Below are 20,161 nucleotides of genomic sequence, written 5' to 3' on the forward strand. Positions count from 1 at the left end.
GCCCAAGAGCTAGCTGGGGGCCGAGCCACAGCGTTATGACCTCGACCTGTTCCTACTCCCAGGAGCCCCGTTCGACTCCCGAAGACTACTAGATAACTCAGTATCTAATGTTATCTTCGGGAACCGCTATGGCAATAAGGACCCGGAGTTCCTGAGGCTTCTGAACTTCAATAACTTCTGCATCATGAGTTCCAGACGGGGAGAGGTGAGAGGGCCCGTTCCATCCCTTTCTTGTGAGCCCGACCTATGCCAAATCCTGAGCACTAGACCCACCTAGAGTGGATCAGAATGGGAGTCTTGGAATGGAATTGTCCTAGAACTTTTAACATCAAAGCCCTGGTCGAGTCTCCAGTTAGGGAAACTAGTGGTCTTTTTCAAGGTCCTTTTGAGATCCTGGCCCCTCAGATGTACATTCTCCCCTCCCTCCTGGGCTGGATTCCAGGCCCACACCAAGAAATTTTCCTAAGCTTTGCAGAACTTCAGGTCTTCATCTCGGAGCAGACGCAGCAGCGATTTCACTACTTCCTTGATCAGATGGATGAGGTGCAGGACTCTGCTGCCCTAAACTCTATCCAAGCTGCCTACAAGGAGGTGCCTGGCACGTGGTGGCACCCATCTTCTCTGTCCGCAGGCAAAGAATGACCCACATACCCTAACCCACTACACTCATGTGGCCACTTCCTGCCCAACGTGCCCAGTGAGCCTGAGAACTCTGCACAGGGGCCGGGAGCACCTACTAACCAAAATCAGCAGGTATGAGCATGCGCAACGCTGAGAACAAGAAATAAGGCCCACCTTCCCGGTGGCTTCTAAATGGGTCTTGGATGGATGAAAGGTCCTGTCGAGTTCGTGGGTCACCCCTGCACATCCCCTCAGGGCACCTTTCTGATTCCTCAATCCAAGGACCTGGACTGCTTCAACCCCTACTTCCTAGACAACAAGGGCCCGTTCCAGAGCAAGAATGCCTTCATGCCCTTTTCCCCAGGTCTGGCCCAAGCAGGGAGATGGCCAGTCTGGGCAGGCCCTAGGGAACATGAGGTTCTCATCCTCCATCTCTGCCCCCAGGAGAGTGGATGTGCCTGGGCGCAGGCCTGGCCCCATCGGAGACCTTCCTCTTCTTCACCGCCATCCTGCAGTGGTTCCACGCGCTCCCTATGGGCAGCCTCGCCAACACACACCTAACCCCGGAGTGCACTGGACTGGGAAACGTGCCCCAGCCTTCCAGCTCTGCCTGGTAGTCCACCGAGGTCAGGCTCAGCCATCCTCCGCTCACGCTATCAGACCTCCTTATCCCTTTGGTCGATAAAGGCCCTGAATTGCAGATGGAGGCATCTCCTTAGCCAGAAGGAGAGAGGGAGTCAGATGTGTGCAGCTCTGAGGTAAACTTTTATTTCTTGGCTGACAGGACTTCCATGCCTGTGCTCCTCTCAGCACCTTTTATGCTGCCCAAGCAGCAGCAGCCTAGTCCAAAAGGTGCCATGGCCGAAGGGTTTGGGAGTCACTTCACATTCCAGGCTGGAGGAGCGGGGGGCTTGGGGATACTCTCCCCCCAACAAATCTTTGCCAGCAAGAGGCCGTGACTCACCTCAACCCCAACTCCTGCATCTTGGTGGGAGGCGGCAATACCTACTTCCAGCTCTCCACACCTGGGAGGGGCACAACCAGACACGGCAGGACACAGGCCCCTAGCTCCAGTAATGGTAGCTCCCAACACTGGCCCCTGCCCAAGTCACAGTCCCAGCCCCCATCACAGGGCAGCACAGGTCTCTCCTCCTCAGTCCTCAGTAACTGAGGGAGCCCTCCACACCAGGAAGGACAGAGGCCAAGCCGGAAGCAGCAGCTGCGGTGGGGAAGGAGTAGGCACCGAGACTGGCTGGCCGCTGGCCGGGCGGCGTGGGCCCGGGGCTCTCCCGACGTCAGGGGAAGCTGTCTGTCCACGCAGCTCGGGCTGGCCACTAGGTGGGTGTACTTGGCTGAGATACAGGTACTTGAACACCTTTCTGTCCCAATGCTGGTGGGGAGGGGAGGGAGACAAGAGATAGTGAGTCATCAGGGAAGAGACAAAGAGGCCAAGGAAAAGCTGGGAAGATGGGGGAGAGGACCAGAAGAGATGGGGCTCATGCTGGGGGTACCAGGAGAGTGGCTGTTGAGGGAAGGTGGGCAGAGGTGAGGAAAAACGTGGCAGAATTTAATAAGAGACTGACATAAGTGGGTGAGGTGGCTTGAGGCCCAGGGAAGAACAGGAAGGACCTGAGGGAGGGGATGCCATCTGAGGCAGGTACCTAGCTGATACTTGTCTTTGGCTGCTGCTCGCTCCTTGGCATCAAAATACCAGACAGTGATGGCGTACCTGGGGACCAGAACAGCCCCAAAGGGAGGTTAGAGATCACTCTTCTTCAATTCCAGCTGTCATAACCATGACGACACTGGAGCCCGCCCTCCTCACCTGGTTCTGTTCCCACCTAGACCCCTTCTCAGTACAACACTCCCTAGCCACTCCAGGGGAGCACCTGAGCACATCCCAGAAGTATGGGTCATACCTGGTGGCATAGGCTGGTTTCACCTCATGTGGGTTCCGCCGGTCAGACCAGAAAATGAGCAGCCGGTCAAAAAGTGGCTCAATGTTGGCTACCACGGGCCTGCCTTCAGGGAATATCTGCAGCAGGCCACCATGCACCTGAGGGAAGGCCAGAGGATGAGGCAGGAGGCTGGCACTGCCTGCCCCCAGGAGTCCACCAGGGGGCGCAGCAGCCGCGAACATCACTCCCTCCCACCATTCAGCCTCTTAAAATGAATGACAACTCAGAGTCTGCATCACCATGGAGATGGGCAGGAAGCTACTAAGGAAGACAGGAAGTGGAGGGGAGGGCTCATTAGGCCAGGGGCTGAGCAGACAGCACCATTCCCTGAAGGAGGGGGCTCTGCCACCACACAGTCAACTGGAAGAGCCGGGGGGTCTGCACGCACACACACACCACCACCCCCGCCCCGATGGGTTTAGATGGGAGAAGGCTAGAAGCTGAGCTGGAAGTAGAAAACGGCGCAGATGCACCCCACTCCACCTCCATCCCAGCGCCAACACCCTACCTTGACGTCCCAGTTCTGATTCAGGTAATAGATACAGGTGATGCAGCGCCCATCGCCGTGGGGATTGTCAACATGCCTCACATACCCCAGCCCGTTGCCTGGGTAACATGCCACCATGGCCTGGCAGAGACAGAGACAGACGGAGGTGGTTTACTGGGCTAGGCGGGGGCATTTGGGGAAGAAGCCATTACCTCCGTCTCACCCCTCCAGCCCGTGGTCTCTCCCCTGACTCAAGTGTCCTGGGCCCCAAGGGCTCCAGCCTCAACTTCCTCCTTTGCCAGCCAAGCCCCCATCCACCAGAAACCTCAGCTCCGGGGCCTCGACAGCCCACTCCCCACCCCTAGAGCCTGGCACCCAGCACCGGCTCAAGGAAGAACTGAAAGTTTCATTTTCTAGAGAACCTGACCCTTCTTCAGACATTTCAGCAGAATAAAACCCGTGTTTTCTGATGTGCGGTGATGTGGCCTCACTGCCCTATACCAGGGGCTCTAGCCCTCAGAGGCTCTCATGTCCTCTGCCTCCGCTGAAGATTGGAATTTCTGAACGTTCCCCAGGTAATTCTAATGCAATGGCCATGTTGAGAACCGCGGCCCCTGACCAAAAAGAATCACCGCTAAGTAAATTATGTCTCCTACACATCTGAACAGGTACCAAAACTTAAGAGTGCAACTAGAACCTGAGATCTAACCCCAACTCCAGGGATAACTGGACAATCCCATCACCTGCCTCAAACGCCTCGTCTGTAAAATGAGGCTAAACACACATCTCTGTCTACAGCAGTGGCATTAACCCCGCTGAGAGCTTAACTGTGGAAGTTCCTGACCACAAAGACCTAACAGGACTCATTCCGACTTGTGTGTGTACAGGTCTAGCCACAGGTTCTCATCTCCTGTTCCTCATGACTGCCACTACCCTGGCCAGCCCTGACCCCGCTGAGGCCTGGGCCCAGCCACTCAAGGCCTGTTTCTCATCAAAGAGCTGACAAAAAGGTGGATGTGACTGGTGTGAGGAAAAGGGCCCAGGTGTTCCAACAGACCTAAATTCCAGGTTCAAGATTTAGAGCTGCCACACAAGCTATGATGTCAGGGAGTGACTCGACTTCCTGTCTCGTGTTCCTCCTCCATGAAATGGAGCTGACACCTACTTCACAGGTTGTTATAGGAACTGAACAAGATACAAATGTCTGGGAAAGCACACAGCAGAGTGTCTGCCACATGATGGAGAGCCAAAAAAGCACAGGCTGAAATGACATTAAAAAAAAAAAAAGTAGTCCCTGTCCTACCCTTTGCCCGAGCCACTGGGAGAGCTGGGGAGGCAAATGGGGGAGCACTGGCATGAAGACTCTCCAGCTCCTCCCCAGCTAGGGACCATATGTCCTGACCCCTTGATTCACACTGATGTCAGGCCAGACTGCCAACTGCTGTTCCCCACTATCGCTCAGCTGTGACTGTAGGCCACAGCCTGGCAAGACAGCCCTGAGATAAACATTCCTGATCAGAAAGATCAGCGTCTGAGGCCAAAACAGGCTTGCTGAGCACCCTGTGGTAAGCCAGGTGGCTCAATCCCTTGGCCTCCTCCCGACACGTCACGCCCAAGGCTCACCCAACCCCCAGCGTGGATGTAAACCGCTCTGCATGATCCACCACAGCACCTGCCCTGGGAAAGAAGCCAGGAGAGCTGCCGCCAGGTAAGGCCACTCAACAGTGGCGAGCACGCTTTTCTCTGCCGCACCAGCGCACAGTTAGTGAGCAGACCCCCACAGCAGACCCCCGGCTTCAGAAGGAACACCTCCTCTGCACTGCACACTCCTACAGATGGGTCAGCTCCTCGCTAGGAGGAAAAGAACATGGCTGTGGGCCCAGGTGGCCTGGAATCTGTGAGTCACTGATTAGGGACAGGCAAGGCCTCTCCAGTTAGAATCTAAGCAGAGATTTTGCTGGTTGTGCAAGAGGAGGAGGTGGAGAAGGGTCCAGCGCTGCAACCTCTTCCCCCATAATCCAGCCCCATACAGCAGCCAGAAACCCTTTTTTCCAGCCCTTGGTCAAATCTCTTTAAGTTCCTACTGCAACCTGAAAAATTGCAAAATACAAACTCCCAACCTCCGCCTCCAAGGGCACCAACCTCATCTCCGATCCTCATCACTCCTATCCAGCCTCTTGGGCCAGTTCTGGACCAGGCCGAGCTCATCCCCAAGGCCTCTGCACAGGCCTGGAACACTCTTGCCCCTGGTCCCCTTGTTCTTTGGGTGTCGGGTTAAGGGGCACCGTAAGTACTCTAGCTGGAGACACCTAGGCTGATTTTCCACTCCATCTCTCAGTGTGAAATCTGCACAGGTACTTGTTTACCCAGTACTGGCCCAAAGGCAGCACAGTGAAAGCCCCTGGGGCCAGGTCTGTCTCCCTGGCGCCCAGGCATAGCTGCTGACTGAAAGCACTCTTCTGGGCCTCAGGGCCTCCATTCCATTCTGCCCTGTGCACCCTCGCACCACGCAGCAGGGCTGTACTCTGCAGTCTGGCATGGAGTGGGGCTCGTGCATGAAGGCTGGGCACAGAAACAGCCCCTTTAAGGCCCCACCCTTCCCCCCCCAGCCCCCCCCACACACACACACACGCCATGGGGAGTGGAGGGTGGAAGTGTACTCTGGCCCTGGGGAAGCAGCTACTTCCTCCGCAACAAGGGAAAGGGACAACAGGCAGGGTGACATGGAAACACGGACCAGCTCCCTCCTCACCCCTTCCACTCAGAGGAAGGCTAGGATTAGAGCCAGAAACAAAGAGTTAAAGGCTATTGGTGACACGTGTGCAAGAGCCCCACCACACCACACACCACACACACCACACACACACACACACACACACACACACACACACCAGACACACACTCACCCCTAGAAGCTGGGCACTGAGCCAATGACATCAGGCCCCACCTCCAAGCTGCTCTTAAGGGAGCAAACCAAGCCCACCAAACCCACCAACCCCTCCCTGGAGTCCCCCATGGTAATCCTTGATGCCAGTCACCTCTCTCCCAGCTAAAAGCCAACTGAGCAGAGGAGGGAAGGCAGGAGAACACAGGAGCTCCACTAGGAATGAGAGAGGTTCTTGCTGGCCCTAGCCATGCTGGTGGTCCATGCCCCCACGACCACAGTGGCTACCCAGCCCAGCACCCCACAGTCTTACTGCAGAGCCTGGGGAGGGAGCCCAGAAGTTGCCCTTTGAAGGCGGGAAAGCCTAGAGTTGCTGTCTCACTGGGGCAAGGAGGGTCTGAGAGAGACTCCAGTGACTGAGTTGACCCCTCCTCTCCCTTCTCAGCCCAGCCTGGCTTATCTCCCAAGGCAACAGGGGTCACCAAGGGCTGGAAAAGTCCCTCTCCCCCAAATCCTAGCCAAGGCCCTGTCCCCAACGACATCCAAGGCACCAAAGGGGAAGAGATCTGCCCCCTCTACCCAACCCTCCCCTCCTAAAATGGCCACAGACTAGCTGGGGTCTTAACTCGGTTTTCCTATCCTGTGGATGAGCAAACTGAGGCTCAGAAGTGTCCTGCCCTGGGCCACTCAGCTACAAGGACCCTGGGATGAAGGTGTTGAGCACCCTGAGGCCAGGGAGACTCCCACTGCTCTCTCCTGCCTGCGCAGGAGCCGAGCCCAGGGAGGGGCCCCCTCTGGCTCTCCAGCTATCAAGTAACAGGGGAGAGAGAAAAGTAGGACAAGTTCCGGCTGGGGTGGGGAGGGTACTGGCCTCAGCCCCAGGGGAGCCCTGGTCCCCGAGCCAGCTCCAGCCTGAGGGAAGCTGCAGAGGCAGAACCTGAGATGGGATCTGAGAAAGGGCGGAGGGGCCATCAGGAGCATAACCTCATGCCTGAAGGGCTGAACAGGAATGGTGGCATCAGCCAGGCGTCACGGTGTTGTGCAGCGGGCACTCCCTACAGGGCCTGTTCACACACCACCGAGCCTTGGCCTCACGGCCAGGGCCCTCACGCCCCTCCATGAAGGAAACCATCGTGTCAGCAGGCCGGAAAGGCCCTGTGGACCATTGTCCTGTGCGGGGCTCCTGACCCAGGTTCTTGAATGGGCAGCTGGAGGCCTGGGAAGCCCTGACAACGGCCCACAAATACCAATCAAATCAGCATTTTTCTTACAAGAGGGTCGCAAAATGGCAAATTCTCAAAAAGGCTAAGGCTCCAATGAACGATTAATCACTATTACTCTAAAGCAACAAGAGACACAAAAGCAGAGAATCAAGGGAAGAGACCAGAGCTGGACAGGGCTGAAGTGATGAACAGACAAGAAAGGATAGAGAATAGAAACTAAGGTGGGGAGGAATGAGAAAGATGGAGACGGGACCTCCAGCCCGGATAACATAGCCATGCATTAGAAGGACACCCAGGAAGCTGTCCTTGAAGCAGATACCATGGTACGGCATACAAGGCACAGTGTGGTCCAGCAGCATCACCACCTCCCTCAGCCTGGCATTGGCCCCACCATTGCCACCATCTCCCCTCCATCTCCTGGTTCTCCTGCCTGGGAAAACAAATGGACAGGCCAGAAATAGATGAGGGACAGGATGGACTAGACACATAAGCCAGCAGACAGGGACGGATGAAAAGATGGGTGAACAGGGAAGGATAAAGAAAATGACAGGCAAGTGTAGACGGGCAGATGAAGGCAGAAATACATGCCTGTCTATGTAACCCGTTCTTGGTCTTGGCCCATGATCAGACATCAGGGATCTGTGAAACCCACCCTGGCCCACGCAGAGATATGGGGCTATGAATGTCAGCCTCTGTCCTCAGGTTCTTCAAGGGGATCCCTGGCAAGGTCAAAAGGCACTGTGGCTACAGGTCGAATCCCTGGTTTACAGGTGCACAAACTAAGGCCAACAGCACACAGGAAGTGAGAGCCCAAAGCAAACTCCAACACCCCCTCCACTGAAGCTGCCTAAACCCTTCTGCAACCCCCCGAGACCTGTCTTCAAACCCACTGGTGCTGAGAGCACGAGGCATCCAACGAACTCGTGCTGGGCAGCCTTACCTTGGTGCGCCCGTTGATGACGTAGCCGCCCAGCCGCCCAGCGCAGTGCCGGATCACAGCATCCACGTGGGCCATGAGGGCCCCAATGCTTCGGCAGCCTGGCTCATGGCCTTCCACCCAGGCAATCTGGTCCCCACGGATGCTGCGTGGCGGGATAGCCCGCTGGCTCACTAGCTGCCCGTCACGCAGGCGCCCGCCCCGCTTCAGGGCCTCCACCTCAGCCAGCACGCGGCTGCCCAGTGCCGCCCCCAGGAAGCTGTCCTTGACACAGATGCCGTAGTACCTCATGCAGGGCACGATATAGTCCAGGGCCAGGCGCTCAGGTGCAGCGGGCAGCTCCTCCTCCCTCAGATTGGCGCTAGCCTCATCGCGGCCACTGCTGCAGCCCATGCCGCCCTCCCCCTCCACCTCCTGGTTCTCCTGCCTGGCCCAGGGCCGCTTGCTGGGTGCGGGGGCATCCCCACCATCCTCTGCCCATTTTCGTTTGGGGGCCTCAGGGTGGGCACCCTGAGCTGCCAGTCGCTGGCACCCCTTGGTGACCAGTGCTGCAGCACCCTCGCTCTGCAGTGGCCGCAGTTCGCCACCGTCCTGCCCACCGAAGCCCTCCGGCAGGGGGCTGGCTGTGGTGGAAGTGGCTGTGGCTCTGGGGGTCCCACTCCCTGGTGAGGCCTCAGCAGGCACTTCTGGACATCCCGGACGGTGGTAGGAGGATAGCAGGGAACACGGCAGGTACCTCTCCACCCCCATCCTGGACCGGCCAGGCTCCAAAGGCTCTGACACAGAACCTGGCAACTGAGGGAGAGCCTGACTCAGGGGCTGCGGCTGGCACGGGCTGTCCATGGCAGCAGCGTCTTCATCCCCCGGGCATGGAGGGCACGGCCCGGGCCCATGGTGCCACCCTCCTCCGCTGCCACCTCCTCCTCCACTTGATGCGGCCGAGGGCCGGGGCGGCCGGGCCTGGCGTGGGGCAGGGTGAGGCACGGCAGGTGGCAGAGGCTCTTCTTGTGCCCTGAGGGTGCTCACCGGTCCCCAAATCCTCTGCTGTCCCTAGGAGCTCGGGAAGGGACCTATGAGGAGGGTCGCTGGAGAAGGAGAGAAAAAGGGATGTGAGAGGAGTTAGGGTCAGGAAGGCTGGCTGGGGAACAGGGTGAGGGGCAGGGAGGCGGCAGAAAGGCAAACAGGCCTGGCTACAGAGATCCCAAAACCTGAGCCAAGTGCAGGAGAAGACCCTGGGAATTTGGGGGAGAGATCACTGACAGACAAGAGTCAGTGAGGTAGGTGGTTGGAGGAATTAGGCTGGGTAAAAATCTACCCAAAACAAAGGACTGCGGTGGGGGCTGGGAGAGAGAGCATCCTCAGAGACAGACAGACAAACAGAAAAGAAGGAGGGGCCTGAAGTAGAAAAAAAAACGGTGGAAGAGTAGGGAGTAGAATAGAGTTAGAGACAAATAGGGGTGATCTGCCTGGGTGTTCCGGAGAGACACAGAAAGAATGTGCGGGGGGAGGTCCTGAGAGAGAAAATGGGAGTCCATAGACAAAGAAGAGAACAAGAAGAGAGGGGCTGGGGTGGGGGGACAGAGACAGAAAAACAAACCGGAGAAAAGCTGGGAGGGCCTGAGACAGCCGGACAGACCAGGGTGAAGGGGTCGACCTGAGCCCAATGGGAGGAAGCATGTTGGGGGCTGACACACACCCAGACGGAAGGGAGGTCCTGAGAGACAGACGGACGGAAGGGAGCCGCGGGAGGAGAGTCCACAGCGACAGAGGGAAGGGCGGAGGGGATTTCACGTACTTGGGGACAGGACGATGGAAAAAGCGCCCCCCTGCCAATTCCCTTCGGTGCGGGCCCTGAGGCCCCATTGGGGCGCAGCAAGCGACGGAAGCACGGCCTAGGGACCGCTGGGACCCGGGCCCGCTCCCCTCCCCCTCCGCCCAGCGCGCGCTGCCGCAGCCCCACCTGGCGGCTGGCGTTCGACGTGCTCTCGCGCAATCCCTCCCCCACGCCCCACCCCTACACCCCTCCCAGGGTCGCCACCCTCCATCGCCACCGCCCAGACCCCAGCGTAGTGCGTCTCCACCCTGCCCGGCCCGCGCCCCGGTCGAGCGCCCCTCTCCGCCGCCCCCTTCCCCTCCCCGCGCCCTCCTCACCCAGGGCTTTCCTCCGGCCCCGGCGCCGCCGTTGTGCTGACCTCCCAGCGAAGCGCAGCGCGCCATACCCCGCCCCCACCACCCCCGGCGCTCCGCCCCCGCCTCGCCCGGTGGGTACGTGACCGCGCCCGGGCAGAGGAGGCAGTGCGCAGGCGCGAGCCGCACGGGGCGGAGCGAGGACGTTCGGAACAAACCCCCTCAGAAGGGGAGGTGGGCCGGCTGACACGAGGGTCATTTGCATTCTACGCTCCGCCCCCTTTGCGCGAGAGCAGAAAAGCAGAAAAGGTTGGTTTAGGGAGTTTCTGCGCTCATTATGCCAGGCGGTGTGGAAGAGATATGCAGATAAGGCTATTTACATGGACGAGCCCACCCCGAGCCGAGAACGCCGCGGAATGAGTGGCGGGGTAGGGGCGTGGCATGCAGAGGATCGGAATCATTTACATGAACAGCTCTGCCTTCTCACTGCCCAAGAATAGGGATGGGATATTGAGAAATGTCGACGCAGTCAGTTGGGAAATGTATGTAAATTAACACGTAAGTGATAATTTACATAAGGCCTTTTTATAACGGAGGAAAAAGTGCGGAACGTCCTTGAGAGCGATCTAGAAGGAATGTGCAGACGTATCATGACCTACTCTGCCTTTATCTCCTCGTGACAATTGTGGGAGTCGGAAAAAAGCCACCTAGGAATGCTACGCAGAGAAGACATTTGCATGACAGCCTCCCGTCTTTAAGAACATTTTGGGTAGCTGGGCCTGGGTGGACTATGCAGATGAGTTATTGAAATGCCCCGCCCCCTCCGCCATCTCCTAGGCTGAGCCGAGTCTCAAGCCTCCCTATGGAGGGTTAAAGTTGACTTAGGGGTAACAAAGCAGTTGGGAATGTCTGGAGAGGGCTGCACCTGTCCCTGTTAGAGCACGTGCGGTGTCAGCGGGTTCACCTGGACACAAAGTGATAATACACTGGTCTCCAGTATGCACATGAGTCAGGGTTGCACAAAGGCCCACACAGTGCTTAGGAACATACACAGGGTTCATGGTCACACATAGGTGTGTCAAAGGAGCCAAATTTACATCAAAACACACACGGACTTCAGGGGTACACATGCAGTCACACACCCAATAGTCAGACACTGCCTGGGACTTTCAGACATCAGACATGCATAGGTATCACCCACAGGCCAGATTTCTTATTTATGTTGTTTGGCGTCCCAAACACCACCAGCCTCACAGATACAATCATCGAGGACACAGTCTTCACAAACAACAGTGTCACACACACAAGCTGCACACATTCCTAGATACCATCACTCACGTCACAAACAAGAACATCACTGTTACATGCATGAGCCTCCAGCACACAATCACAAAATGTGCACAGTGACGGACTCCCTCTACAACAGGCACCTGAGTCATGGAGTCATGGTGTACCCCCACACCATGTCCGACCTATAAACATGGCCCCAAACATCATGACACATGATTCTTACATCAAGGACCTCTTCTGTCTCCCCTCCCTCCCAGCCACCCTAAAATGACAGAGACCAAGACAAAGGTGTAAACAATGCTTTATGAGGGGTGGGGTGGGGTGGTGTGAGGAGGTGGGGGGTGGGGTGGGGGTGGGGTGGGGCCGGGAGCAGGGCAGGCCTCCAGGTAATAAATAACTCGTACTCACAATGGCAGGGCCAGGGGAGCTGGGGCCAAATGGCCCTGGTCTCAGGTTTTGGGAACTCTTAGAGAATGAATGGCTAGGGGTTCAGGAGGAACAGGGGTTAGCCAAGACAGAGGAAGCAGCAGCAGGTATGGATTTCCCTTTCCCCCGTGGCTCAGTCTTGCCCCTCAGCCAGGCCCCACCAGGCCAGGGAAGGGGGACAGGTGGCAGGGCAGCTTCTCAGGGAGCCAGGGCAGGTGAGGGGCTTGGTCTCCCGGGGCCTGGGTCTGGGCCCCAGCCGGAAGGGCAGGGCTGGTCCTGGAGAACAGGTGAGCTGAAAGAAAAGTGTGTGATGAATGGGAAGGATCCTGGCTCTGTCCAGCTGGTGTGTCCATCCATCCACACCCAGTTTCTACAGTCTGTCTGACTTTCTGTTTCTCATCTACATGTAATTTGGGGCGCTCTCTCTGAGGGTATCTCCCTGAGTCTGTAGAGAGGCATCTCAGTGTTTAAACTTCATGTCCCCACCTTAGTACCTCTGTGTCACTCTACCCCACTTTTGTCACTCTGTGTCACTTCCAGGTCTCATTCCAGGGTTTTCCAAACCAAGGAGACATATTCGGTTAACGGTTCTTGCTTTGCTGCAGATAGCTTTACTTGGGAGCTTCTAGAAATCCCAAAATTTCTGGTGTGAGGCCCAGACACCTGTTTTTAAAGCTCTCCAGGTGATTTCAATGTGTGGCACTGCATTAGTGGGTTGGGAAATCAGTTTGGTGGGCCTTGGCCAATCTTTTATTGAAACAGAAAATAGAATACATAGAAAATATCAGACTGCACTGCATGTAAGAATATTGGTCCACAGAGGCAGAAACAGATGAGTGGGTGCCAGAGGCTGGGGGATGAGGAGTGGGATTTCCTTTTAAGGCAATGAAATGTTTTGGAGCTAGACAGAGGTGGTGGTTGCACAATCTTGTGAATGTACTAAATGCTGCTGAATTATACGCTTTAAAATGACTAGATTTATGTTATGTGAATTTCACCTCGATTTTTTAAAAAAGAATATTAGTGCTAAGAAAACACGTTTCAATTTTATACATACGTGTGTGACAGTATTAGATTAATATATATTTCCTCCCGCGGACTGCAGTCAACTAAGTTTGAAAAAGCATCATCTTTTTTTATTTGATTTCCTGAGGGCAAACCCTGAACAGACCCCGTGCTAAGCCTTGGGGCGAAGAGTACACATCCATCCTTTTCTGCACAGCCAGAGTTTTTAAAATGGATAAAAAGGAGAAAAATAATAAATAGCCCTTGTTTATGAGTCTTTACTAAGCATCAGTCCCTGTTCTAAGCACTTTACACGAATTAATTCTTTATCTTCTCAACATCCACATAAGGCAGGTACTATTATTGAAGAAACCAAGGCCCAGAAAGGTTAAAGAATTTGCCCAGAGTCACCTAGCTAATGACAGAGGTGGAATTTAAATGCAGTGTCACCTAGTGACAGAGGTGGAATTTAAACGCAGGCAGCCTGGCTCTAATGTCTGTAATCTGTCACCTCCTTTCCTTCTCAGATGGGGAAATCAAACACTGGGCAAATAATAACCAGTGTACAGAGTTGAGCACTTTAGAAAAAGAGGAGGCAGTTCTGAGACCACCTAGCAAGAGGGAGTGACCCTGCCTGGGATAAAGGTTCCTGCAGGAAAAGTCCTGTTACCAGAGACCAGATGATGAGTGGGAGTTGGTGTAAGAAAGGAAGCAGGAGGACAGGCACACCCAGCCAAAGCACAGCAGATAGAAAGACCTGGAAAGAAAAAAGAGCAACACCCAAAGAACTCACCCGGGACTCCTCTCTCTCAATTTCCACATCCATTCATCAGGAAATCATGTTGACTCTGCCTTCAAAGTATATCCAAAGTCTAACCCCCTTGCCCCACAGCTGCCCCAGAGTTGCCAGTAGCTAGAGGGGAGGGAGCATGAGGCACAGAGGGGAAAAGAACTGGGAAGACATTCACGCCCCCAGGGAGGTGGGGACGGGACCAAATCCTGTAGTATCTTGCAAGCCTGTCCAGGAGTTTGGAACAAACAAGGCTTCCCAAAGGAAGAGGAGGAGGCTACCAGGGAAGAGAGGGAAAGAACGGTGTTCCTGGCAGAGGGAACAGCATGTGCAAAGACTCAAAGAAACAGACAGAACTTCAGTGTGGCTGCAGCAGCCTGAGAGGTGGGGGGAGATGAAAGCTGAGGCAGGTGAGGCTGGCCGGGGCCGGACCCAGAAGAGTCCAGCACCAGGCTGAGGTGCGTCAGCTGCGTCCTATGGACCCTGGGAGCCAAGAATAGTTTTAAACAGGGGAGGGACGGGATCCAATTTGTGCTTTAGAAAGACCCAGTGGCTACATCAAGGGGAGATGTGACTAGAGACAGAAACCAGGGAGGATATAGAACCTACCCACTTTTCAACTCCTCCTCTGCCTTCACCACGGTTTTGTCCACCACTGTCTTTGACTTTGACTTTGCAGTAACCTCCTCACTGGTCTCCCAGCAACTACCCCTATCCCTCATAGCCACCTCCTAGCCCCATATGAAGTCAGAGAGACTCTGTAAACATCTGAATCAGACCTCATCCTCTTGCTTAGAGCCCTCCTATGACCCTCAACCCAGGGTATAACCCAGAGTCTGCCCCATGGCCCACCGGGCCCTGATCTGCTGCCCTCCACTCCCATAGCCTGCACATACCATGCTCGAATGTCACCTTCTCAGTGAGGCCTTGCCTCACCATCCTGTTTAAAATTCCACTCCTCCACCTCTCCACCCCTCCTCGCCTAGCCTTATTTTTCTATAGCTCTTATTTCCCTAATACATAATTTTCTTATATATCTTGTTGATTGTCTGCTCCATGAGGGCAGGGATTTGTGTGTTTCACCAGTGACTTGAACAGGGCCCGGCACACAGCAGACGCTAGGTAAATATTTGATGAATCATGAATGGGAGGGTCGGAGATCCAGGGCAGAGAGCTGGCAGTGGGATGGAAAGGACTTCGCTGCGGCCGGAAAGATGGCTACTCTAACTCGAGTGGTTCTGCATCTTTCTCCCCATGGCTTTAGTCATCTCTCCTTTTCTGTCTCTGGTCTGTACTTCCCCTTATCAGGAGACCACCCTTGCAGTCTTTGAGTCCCCAGTATCCCACCTGGCACTGCAGGTCTCAGCAGCCACAGGGCTGAGGGGCCACAGCCTGGGCACTCCGAGGCTGCCGCAGCTGGCGGAGGGAAGCGTCACCATATTGAATGCCTGAGCCCATCCTCTCAGGGTCGAGCTCGCCTGCCGGGGAGGGGAGAGGTCAGGATTGGTCCCTTGGAGACAGCTGGGCCTTGCCTTCCACTCCCATTCCGGTTGGTCGGGACCTTACCTGAATCGATCTTGTTCAAGATGGTGCGGGCACACTTCAGGAAAGCCTCCTCCACGTTCTCCCCAGTGAGAGCGCTAGTTTCCAGGAACATTAGCTCTGAGGGCAGACGCTCAGGAGGTCAGGGCCTCGGCCAGTCCCCATCTCCCACTCTGACCCTGCCTGGCTGCTTCTCATTCTGTTCCTCCAATGTGCCACCTTTGCCCTCACTCCTGGTCGTTTCCCTGTCATGAATGCTCTCCTCCCCAGGTGCCCACTTAGCTCTTCTTTCAGAGCTCGGCTCACACATCTCCTCCAGAAAGTCCTTCCTGACCTTCTAGGATGGGTCAGGTGCCTTTTCTGGGCTCTCCCAACCCCCTGTGCCACCCCTAGCCCAACCCTGACCCCTCTGGGCTGTGAGCCCATGAAAGCTAGGCTCAGGACAAGTCTTCATCACTGTGGCCCCAGCACCATCTAGCAAGGTCTAGATCCACCACAGTCCACCCATCGGTCATGTGACAAGGCTTCACAGTAAATCAAGAGCCAGGACTGAAACCCACATCCTTCTGATGGCAAAACCTCCTCTAAGCCTGGAGGTTACAAACTGGAAGCCAGCAGATGTTTGGCCAACACGATGTTTTTAAACGTGTTTGTCCTTGCATACCTTCTGACATGGCTGTCAGTCTTGTCCACTCCCCTAATGCCAGTGCCTACTAATGTGAGGTCTACCCTGTCTTATCACATTTATTCACAAAACGAGCCTGTTCCCTGGGGCCATCGGAATTTGCAGCCTCCACCTTACACTGATACTCTGTTCCCTCCCTATGGTGGTTGAACCTTCTTAGCAGCCAACATTATCAAGTACCCATCCAGGTGGTGCTGGGGCTTCCCATGGACCATCTCCCTTAACCATCACGCAGGACGTACGACAGAAACATTGTGACCCCCACTCTCTAGGCGAAGAAACTGAGGACCAGAGTGGTCACACGGTGCACATGTGGCCACACTCGAATTTGAACCCCAACCTCTAAACGTCGACATTCCCCTGCAGGGCACAGCCTTAGAGACCCATGGCCCTGGGGGACGGCTCCCCATCTCCGCCGGCCCACCACACAGTCCACTGCACGACCCTCACCGTTCTCCTGGGCAAAGCGGGAGGCCTCCAGGAAAGTGACCTCACGCTCAGGGTCCAGGTCCTTCTTGTTGCCACAGAGGATGACTACGATGTTGGGGCTGGCCAGCGTGCGGGCGTCCGTCAGCCAGGCAGCCAGTGAGTTGTAAGTCTCCCGGCTGTGAAGAAAGAAGAACGGAGGTGGGCAAAGGAGAGGGGCGCCCAGGCCCCACCCCACCCATTCCGCACACCCACCTGGTGATGTCGTACACCAGCAGGGCTCCAGCCGCCCCTCGGTAGTAACTCCGCGTCACCGACCTGTGGGGCCAGGGGGACCCAGTCACCCCCGAGGCTGGGGTCTGCCCTGTGACTGCCCCCCTCTGCGGAGAAAGACTGGTGGTTCGGAGGCCCCCCTTCGCTGCTGGCCCATCCTCCAAAACCTGGCATGGTCTGATCTCGCTACGATTTCTGTCTCGCAGTCTCTGTCTCCCTCAATCTCTGCCTCTCTTAGCTGTTTGTCTGTCTGCCTCTGTCTGAGTCTCCCCCTGTCTTTGTGTCCCTGTCTTTCTGTATCTCTTCATTGGTCTGTGTCTTTCTGTCTCCCTCCCTCATGGGTGTGTCTTTAAATTTCTATTTCTCTCTGTCTGGCTCTGGCTCTCCCATCCTCACTTACATTTCCTTCCATCCATTCATCAACATTTTCTGTCATCTCCCCTTTGCCCAGTCTTGGCCAAGTGCTATGCAATTATATCCGCTATTCCTTTCCTGCTGTATCTGGGAGGAAGCCCCCTTCCCAGTGTGGCCAACTGTCTGCAACTAACTCCCTGTGTCACCAGTCTGGCTCCCTGTGGAACTCACGCAATCATTCCAACCAAGCATTTATTAAGCACTTACTGCAAATCCAATTCATGTCATACACCTGCTTCTCTTTCACCCTCTCTGTCTCTGGTCTCTATGTGCCTCACACAGTGAACTAACACACAAGAATTAACTTAGCAGCTACTAAGTGCTGCCCAGGGACCGCACTTCTCCATGGACTGGATTTTCTGTTTCTCTGTTTCTCAGACTCAGGATTTCTATGTGTCCATCACCCTTCTGCAGACATTTCCTGAAAACATACTGTGAGCTGAGCCCTACGCGTTTCTCTCTCCCTCCGCAACACAGAGGTATTTCTCAATCTCTCTGGCTACACCTGTCCCACTCACCCTCTGTCTCTGTTCTGTCTCATTTCCTTTATCTTTCTCTTCTTCTTTCTCATGCGCCTCTTTCTCTCTCCCTCTCTGAGTGTATCTCTTTCAAGTGTCCTTTTCCCTTTCTGTTTTAGTCACTCTCTTTACCTCTCTACCCCCTCACACCCGCACCCTCGCCCACCTCAACCGTGTCTTTTTCTCCAGGCCTGGTCTTTTCCTGGGCACAAGTTTCCATCCTTCCAGCCATATGGGTCTCTCACTCTTCACAATGCTTCTTTCTCTCTCCTTTTTTCTCACTGTCTCTGTCATCCTCTCTCCAAGACTCCTTCTTTTTTGGCTGTTATGTATCTGCTACTCGCAGTCTCTGTCCCTCTCCCTCTGCCTTGCCTGCCCTCTCAGTGTCTCCTTGCTCCTATCATGGTGTCTCCAAGTGACTCTGCACACCTCTCTCCCATTTTCTCTCCTCTCTCCTCCCCCGACTCTCTCTCTCCATGGGAGCCCAGCCCACCTACCGAAACCGCTCCTGGCCAGCTGTGTCCCAAATCTGTAGTTTCACAGTCTTCCCACCCACGTTGACTACCCGAGATCCGAACTCCACGCCGATCGTGTGGTTGGAGTCCTGTTTGACTGAAGTGGGAGGGCGAGAAGAGGCAGTGCAGGACTCAGAGGATTCCCTGTCCTCCAAGGCCTCCTCAGCCTGTACAAACCCATTCTCATTGCTGCGGCGACTGAGGCTCAAGAAGGACCTAGTGAAGCGCATATACCAAAGCGAGGACCAGGCTGCCAGCACTGGAGTTATTCCTGTGGCGAGCCCTACCCCTGCCCACCCCACCTGCTGCCCACTTGCCCACGCCATGCCTGTGCCCACCATTTGGTGCTCCCAGGACCACTCTCAGACACTCACATTTATTTTCAATGAACTGATGAAGGAGACATGATTTGCCAGTTCCTGCACTTCCAATCACCAGGAATTTGAAGAGGAAGTCTGAACAGATGGAGCCAAAATCAGGAAAACCCATATGGAGAGAAAGATACAGGGGAAAATATGGAAAACAGAGATGCCATCACGGTTATAAGGAGAGAAAGACACAGGCAGAAACAGAGCAATGGGTAACAGTAACAGGTAATTCTTATATAAGGCTTACCATGTACCAGAGACAGTTCTAAATTTCTTTACTTACATCAATAGCTCACTTAATCCTTAGAAAAACTTGACGAGGGAGGTATACTAATAATTATCCCCGTTTTCCAGATGAGGAAATTGAAGCCAGAAAGGTTAAATGACTTGCCCAAGGCCCTAGCTAGGCAGAGCTGGGATTCAAATTCAGGCCTACTGGCTCCAGAGTCCAAGATCTTAGCTATTACATTGCTAAGGCTTTTTGAGAGTCACTTTATCAAGGACTACAATCTTGCCCTTGCCCCTCACGACTTCACTTCCTACCACTCTCTGACCCACTGACTCTACTCCAGCCTCTGGCTTTCAGACTATTCCCTGAAGATGACAAGCTGGTTCCCACCTCAGGGTCTTTGCCTTGTTCCCTATACCAGGGGTCCCCAACCCCCTGGGGCCGTGGACCTGTCTGTGGCCTGTACCAGTCCAGGGCCTGTTAGGAAGCAGGCCACACAGCAGGAGGTGAGCAACAGCGAGCAAGCAAAGCTTCATCTATATTTGTAGCCGTTCCCCAGCACTAGCATCACCACCTCAGCTCCACCTCAGCTCATCAGGCATTAGATTCTCACAGGAGCACCGGTCCCTGGTGCCAAAAAGGTTGGGGACCACTGCTCTATGCTTTTTTCTATTTGTTCAATGAATGCAGCTCCCTCTGACACCTAAACCAGTGTTCTTTCTACTGAACTCAGTCCTCCCACCACCTAAGTCCCTCCTTCCCTCCCTCTGTCCAAGGCCCTGCCCCTATTCTCAAGCTTAAGCCCCACCCCTTGCCACTAGTCCCACCCCTAATTGTACCCCCAACTCACCCCGAACCCCACGCTAGACCTCTCAAGCCAAAGCAATCCCAGGGTCCACAGCATCCCTTCAGGAATCCCATAGTCCATTAAACTCGACCTCTGCCATTCACACAGTCCAGCCTCATCTACGCAGGTTCCGCCTGACACATTAAGGACCAACCTCTCCCTCAATATCTACCTTATCCATCATGGCTGGTTCCCTCAAATCCCGCCCGAAATCTATTAAACCTACAACCAGACCCTCAAGCTCCGCCCAAATCGATTAAGCTCAGCCTCAGACCCACTAACCCCTCCCAGCATCCAATAGGCCCTGCCCCCAATACCAGACCCCGCCCCCTAATATATAAAGCCCCGCCCCATTCCCACAGGCCGCATCCTCCCCGGGCCAGACCCCAGACCCCAGACCCCAGCGTCGGCCCACCACCCTCACCGTAGGTTTCGGCCATGACTCGGTCGCGGCCGCTTAGGGCCGCAATATGGCGCCGCGGCCGCGCCTGCTCCTCGGCTGGCAGCCGCTCTACTCCGGCTGCAGCCCCAGCTCCTTCCTACTCCCGGGCCGGCGCCGCCACTTCCGCCTCCACCTCCCCCTCCGGCGCGACCCG

General features: G+C 55.3%; 2 protein-coding genes across 7 annotated transcripts; both read right to left on the reverse strand.

Moving 5' to 3' along the window:
* Positions 1-1,365: 1,365 nt before the first annotated feature.
* Positions 1,366-10,315, reverse strand: EGLN2 (egl-9 family hypoxia inducible factor 2). Of its 4 annotated transcripts, none has more exons than XM_039853618.1 (6): positions 10,262-10,315; positions 8,114-9,195; positions 3,088-3,207; positions 2,541-2,677; positions 2,283-2,350; positions 1,366-2,011 (listed from the first exon to the last, which is right to left on the reverse strand). In XM_039853618.1, the coding sequence occupies exons 2-6, from the start codon at positions 8,951-8,953 to the stop codon at positions 1,956-1,958; spliced, it is 1,221 nt and encodes a 406-aa protein (XP_039709552.1). In that variant the 5' UTR covers positions 8,954-9,195; positions 10,262-10,315; the 3' UTR covers positions 1,366-1,955. The 4 variants fall into 4 exon arrangements, with proteins under 4 accessions (XP_039709552.1, XP_039709554.1, XP_039709561.1 ...); XM_039853620.1 differs by lacking the exon at positions 10,262-10,315 and adding an exon at positions 9,906-10,044; XM_039853627.1 differs by lacking the exon at positions 10,262-10,315 and adding an exon at positions 9,807-10,017.
* Positions 10,316-11,870: 1,555 nt separating this feature from the next.
* RAB4B (RAB4B, member RAS oncogene family) lies at positions 11,871-20,158 on the reverse strand. Of its 3 annotated transcripts, none has more exons than XM_039853703.1 (8): positions 19,990-20,158; positions 18,496-18,576; positions 18,104-18,218; positions 16,657-16,719; positions 16,426-16,580; positions 15,315-15,410; positions 15,096-15,226; positions 11,871-12,245 (listed from the first exon to the last, which is right to left on the reverse strand). In XM_039853703.1, the coding sequence occupies exons 1-7, from the start codon at positions 20,003-20,005 to the stop codon at positions 15,111-15,113; spliced, it is 642 nt and encodes a 213-aa protein (XP_039709637.1). In that variant the 5' UTR covers positions 20,006-20,158; the 3' UTR covers positions 11,871-12,245; positions 15,096-15,110. The 3 variants fall into 3 exon arrangements, with proteins under 3 accessions (XP_039709637.1, XP_039709646.1, XP_039709631.1); XM_039853712.1 differs by lacking the exon at positions 16,657-16,719 and adding an exon at positions 19,588-19,699 and having other exon boundaries at positions 19,990-20,117; XM_039853697.1 differs by lacking the exon at positions 19,990-20,158 and adding an exon at positions 19,588-19,699.
* Positions 20,159-20,161: the final 3 nt, after the last annotated feature.

Source organism: Pteropus medius, unplaced genomic scaffold (assembly GCF_902729225.1).
Source record: "Pteropus medius unplaced genomic scaffold, Ma_sr-lr_union100, whole genome shotgun sequence".
NCBI lineage: Eukaryota > Metazoa > Chordata > Mammalia > Chiroptera > Pteropodidae > Pteropus > Pteropus medius.

Bases quoted from the DNA above. Each gene is read 5' to 3' on its own strand.
- EGLN2 (XM_039853618.1), bottom strand. From the start codon at position 8,953: ATGGACAGCCCGTGCCAGCCGCAGCCCCTGAGTCAGGCTCTCCCTCAG. The intron at 3,208-8,113 runs GTAAGGCTGCCC...TGTCTCTGCCAG, and splicing joins TCATCAACGGGCGCACCAAG to GCCATGGTGGCATGTTACCC. The intron at 2,012-2,282 runs GTACCTGCCTCA...CCTCCCCACCAG, and splicing joins CAAAGACAAGTATCAGCTAG to CATTGGGACAGAAAGGTGTT.
- RAB4B (XM_039853697.1), bottom strand. From the start codon at position 19,639: ATGGGATTCCTGAAGGGATGCTGTGGACCCTGGGATTGCTTTGGCTTG. The intron at 15,411-16,425 runs GTGAGGGTCGTG...GTCTGCCCTCAG, and splicing joins CCGCTTTGCCCAGGAGAACG to AGCTAATGTTCCTGGAAACT. The intron at 15,227-15,314 runs GTAAGGTCCCGA...CCTCCCCGGCAG, and splicing joins CTTGAACAAGATCGATTCAG to GCGAGCTCGACCCTGAGAGG.